The sequence below is a fragment of the Protobothrops mucrosquamatus genome, unplaced genomic scaffold (assembly GCF_001527695.2).
Source record: "Protobothrops mucrosquamatus isolate PMUCROS unplaced genomic scaffold, P.Mucros_1.0 scaffold4213, whole genome shotgun sequence".
NCBI classification, from domain to species: domain Eukaryota; kingdom Metazoa; phylum Chordata; class Lepidosauria; order Squamata; family Viperidae; genus Protobothrops; species Protobothrops mucrosquamatus.
The window spans coordinates 19,927-24,752 of NW_015390136.1; the positions used below are offsets into that span (position 1 = coordinate 19,927).

Below are 4,826 nucleotides of genomic sequence, written 5' to 3' on the forward strand. Positions count from 1 at the left end.
TGTCAAGAGATATACCCTAAAAGAAATCAAGATGAAAAAAAAAAGTTTCTAAATGAGCCATTCAGCCTTGAAGGCAAACAGCTGGCAACATCTCAATTTCTGAAAAAAAAAATAGGAAACCCAGGTGTGCCCTTTGAAGTTCCTTTCTTACTGACTGATATCAAAAGGGAAGAGCATATGAATGTACATCAGCACATATTGGTCTCTGCAAAATTATAACTATGTCCCCATTTTTCATGAGTTCTAGCTGTTATTTGCTGATGATCAGTGCAAGTATGTGGATGGGATGAGCTGACAGAATATTGATTTTGTGTCAAAAATAATACCTGTGATGAGTGTGGAGAAACAATTAAACCAACTGCACAACCAGCTTTTGGATTTCTGTGTGTCTCTTCATAAATCATTTGGGACTTACAGATTTTAGAGGCCATATTCTACTGTGATAGTTATGTTCAGACAAGATTATTTATTTGACATCCTAATAAATATTAAACTCTATAGAGTTTAAATACTATTAAATACTATGGAACAAATGTCTTGAACTGTATTTAAGGCTTATTTATTTATTTTCCTTTCAGTGCCTTTTTTCTTTAAGTGGTTCTCATGCTGATTAAAATTTGGTGGAACATCTAGAGATACCAAGTCATTGTTATTGGCATTATAAAACTGGATTTCACAAGATTCCAAAAGAAGAATTACAACTCTGTAACCAGAATGCATTATTTGCTAGTGTGTGTGTGTGTGTGTATAATATTAATAGTTTTATTAATAGCTAGCATGAGTAGGTTGTCCCCAGTTTTCCTAAAAATAGAAGTTGTAATTTAAATTTTCATTTGTGGAGTTTTGGCATTTGTGCTAGTCTTCTAAATAGAATACACTGTGAACCCATCTTTGTCCTTTTTATACTGTAGAAGGAGTTATTATTGCCTTCTTGATTGCTTAGTCTAATTTACAGCTCTTTTATTTCCTGGATGTCTTTCATTTAAGTTCTAAAGTTAACGATCTTGATGCTGCTTTAGTTTCTTACTCCAGATAAGGTCCCATTGGGGCTATTACTTACTCACTGTAGCCTCATAGATTTCGTTTATATATACTTAGCTCCAGTGCTTTTTTTCTAAAAAAAAAAAAAAAGGTGCCGGAACTCACACATGTCATACAACCCACTTTGCGTACCCTACAAGGTGCCACCCAAAAAAGGTGCCGGAACTCCGTTCTGGGCGTTCTATGACAAAAAAAGCCCTGCTTAGCTCTGTCACATGTTGAATATCTAGAAATATGACAGTGGAAATCCCTGAGAAAGCATTTTTCCCTTAGGGCAATGGTGGTGAACCTATGGCACGGGTGCCAGAGGTGGCACTCAGAGCCCTCTCTGTGGGCACGCGCACCGTCGCCCCAGTCCTAGGCTTTCAGCTGGGTTTTATAAAACCTTTTCGCTTTAGGCCTCCGCCGTGTGCAAAAAAAAAAAAAGGTTCAGTTAATCAGTCAATTTCAACTTCTTGCGGGGAAAAAAAAAGATCTTGCAAAGTTTGAATTGATTGATTGAACTTTTTAGTTCCACCCAGTCTGCCGTTACCACTGCAGCCACGCCCACCCAATGGGCCACACCTAGCCAATGGCCACACCCACCCGGCACCCGACGATGCATAAGTGGGTTTTGGGTTGCAGTTTGGGCACTCGGTCTCTAAAAGGTTTGCCATCACTGCCTTAGGGATATGAAAAATATTTTGACCTAGAAATGGCCATTTTCCTGTGGCTTGTGATAGGGATTTTTTTTTCAAACTGGTGGGAGTGAAATGTTGAAAGGAAAGAAGAAATTATAAACACAGGACTAAACGAAGAAGACTGATAGCAGATGGTTAAATACCAAATCTGCCTGGCAAGTCTTTTTTTTAAATCTTCACTATGGGGAACATAGAGTTTGCATGGCTGGATGAGTGGGTTACTTGTGTCTTTTGCTATACTTTGCAGACTGGCAATGGAAACAGATTGCTAATGTTGTCAAACTTATAATCTTGTAAAGATTTCTGTTAGAATGTTGGCTTACTTAGGTTATTAAGATTTGGTTGCAAATGCACTTTGCACACTATTATGTCTAGTCAATGTTTATCTTTCAGCAGCACTTAAAAATAAAAAATTATGGATGATTTCTAGACCTTTGCTGTCTACCTGATTTTGTAAAGCAAATGGACTGTCAAAATAATAGCCCAGAAGATTTTTTTTAAAGTCAAATCATTAAGAAAACATAATAGGAATCAAAGTATGATTTGTCTCTTTGGTTTGAAATTACAGCCAGTTCTTTGTCTTCAGATGCCTGTGCTCCAAACTGGGAACATGGACATTGGTTCCTAATCACAATGACACCAAAATCCTCAAATGTCATTATAAGCACCACTCATTTTCACACCACCCATTTTCACTAGCCTTGTAAAATTACACGCCAGTGCATAAGGGGCAAAGATTCCAATACGTATTTTGTGATTTGTGTTGCCTCTCCCTTTAGCACCTTTGATTGGAAGATAAACTAATTAAAAGAAATGCAGTATTAAAGAGAGATGTTGATTTCTTTGTCCCATAATCTGTTGGCTAATTGGATCATATTTTGTTGTCTTGAAAATAGACCAGTTCATGGAAGTGATTTTAATGTCCCTTCTTTCCAGATGTGAAGAAATGTGAAGTTATAATATTGCGATATAAAATTTATTTCAATTTAAATTGTTTTATACTATAACATTTTCTAAAAATTCATGTTTTAAAATGTTGAAAACAATATTTTGCTTATATGTAAAACATATAACAATGTAACAATATAATCTTATATATAGCAATAGAACAAAGGGAAACAATTTTGCCATTATTAACTATAAAAACTTTACCAAAACTGCTTTTATATTTCTGGTGTCATTATAGAAACAAACAGCTCATTCTTTTATCAACATCAGCAAACCTGTTGAAAAGGCTAATGTGCAAATTTAAAAGCTTACCCTGTATGCCCCACAATAAAACACATTACACACTTAAACAAATAGAATAGATGCCTTTAACCTTTTAAATAAGAGCTGTTTATAAACTGAAAAAGAATCTAAGGAAAACATGTCAACATGGCTAAAAATATTTATATTCACTTTTTTCCATTATTTTTTCTTGTTTTATGTAGAATATTACAACGCAATTAAGGATACATTCAGAAAAGTGAAAATGACTTTCTGTTTTCTGAGGCAGATTGAAAACCTTTTAGAGTGGATTGCTCAGAAGATCCAAAAGCAAAGGGAAAATTAAAATCTTCTTTCCCATCTTGAAAAACCTGAGCAGAAGGAAGTGTTGGAAATGCAAATGTAAATGAGTCTTCATTATCCATTTTTCCAAAGAAATCTCCTTGAACAGAATAATATTCTGAATTAGCATTTGATACAGTATATATCAATAACATATGAATATTGATTATAAGCCATTATTAAAATAAAAAATAAAAGAGGACACCATTGTTAATCATAACATTGGATTTGAAATTCTCCAGAATATATAAATTGGGAAGATGGCATTAGCTCCTGGATGGAGTTCTTTTTAAAATATTTTTGTTAAAAGAGTAAAGTCATAGTCTGGCTCTCAAAGTAATTTATGAATAGACAACAGCTAGTCACAACATATTTCTACTATGAAAACTTACCAATATCTTTGTGTGGAGAAATTGGATTTATATTTCCAGTAGAGCAGCTTTCACCTGACTAAAAGACCAAGTGAATTCATTAGAAAATGGCACAGTAGGTATATGTATGGGCAAACAGGATAAGAAATGAGATAAGAGCATACCCAGTGGCACACTCAATAATACTAAGGAAGAACTCATTAGCTTTATTCATGGGGGGGGTCACAGCATCAATCAGAGAACCTCTGCAACAGGCCTTGTTGTTTTAAAATGTGTTTAATACCTCTCTAACAAATTAAAGATGATCAACACAGCTTGTGGAAGCAAATCCATAGTTAATTATGTGGGGTTATTTTTCTGACCTGAATTATTCAGCTTAATTAGTGGTCCCATACTCCAATTTCTTTCTAAGCATGTCCTATGCACCAGGAATAATTATTTGCATTTCCATCCTATCCTTTGTTTTCTCATATTTTTCCTAAATGATTGATTGATTGATTGATTGATTGATTATTATTCCATCAAGTTACTATGTAACCACTTAGTGACCACTTATATAGACTTTCTCCATGACAGGTCATCTTTCAGATCATCCAACAGTGCACTCTGGAGAAGGCTATTCAGATGTTTTAGGGATTTCTTGACTTCTTTACCAGGACTCCAGATCACAAAAATGGCATTCAAATACGAGCCAGATAGATGGTTTTAAGGGTTCAATATCCCATGCCCTTTGAATTTCTTCATGTAGAAATTGGCTATGCCTAGGCTAAATTGGTTCCCCATGGCAATTCCCACATTTTGCTCATAAAATTCATTGTTGTATTGTATGTAACTGGACATGAAGCAATGATGGAAGAGGTTTGTGGTATCTTCAGAAAATACTCTCTTAATATATAGTAATGTCTTCTTGAATTATGCTGATAAATTGATTAGTTTGATGTGGTCTCCTTGATCTTTGGTGAAGAATGAGACCACATCAAAACGAATCAATCTATCACCAGAACTGAGTGTACTGAGTTTCTCAACTGAGTTGAATCTTTGTAACTGCACATTGAACAGAACACAATAACAGGATATAAAGAAAGGCAAATGAAGAACATGAGCATAACATAAACAGTAATGCTAACTTGCATATATAATCAAGTATAAATAGGATAATGTACCATCTGTCTATGGAGATTCT

The 4,826-nt window shown here is 34.7% G+C and overlaps 1 protein-coding gene across 1 annotated transcript in view; it reads right to left on the bottom strand.

Moving 5' to 3' along the window:
* Positions 1 to 3,181: 3,181 nt before the first annotated feature.
* Positions 3,182 to 4,826, bottom strand: part of LOC114923521 (protein SIX6OS1-like) — a gene marked incomplete at its 5' end in the record, with an annotated part of 20,331 nt that continues 18,686 nt past the window's right edge. The window contains 2 exons of the mRNA XM_029286600.1: positions 3,182 to 3,372; positions 3,665 to 3,722. Coding sequence (XP_029142433.1) covers positions 3,182 to 3,372; positions 3,665 to 3,722 — 249 coding nt within the window. The remainder of the gene's footprint in view (positions 3,373 to 3,664; positions 3,723 to 4,826) is intronic.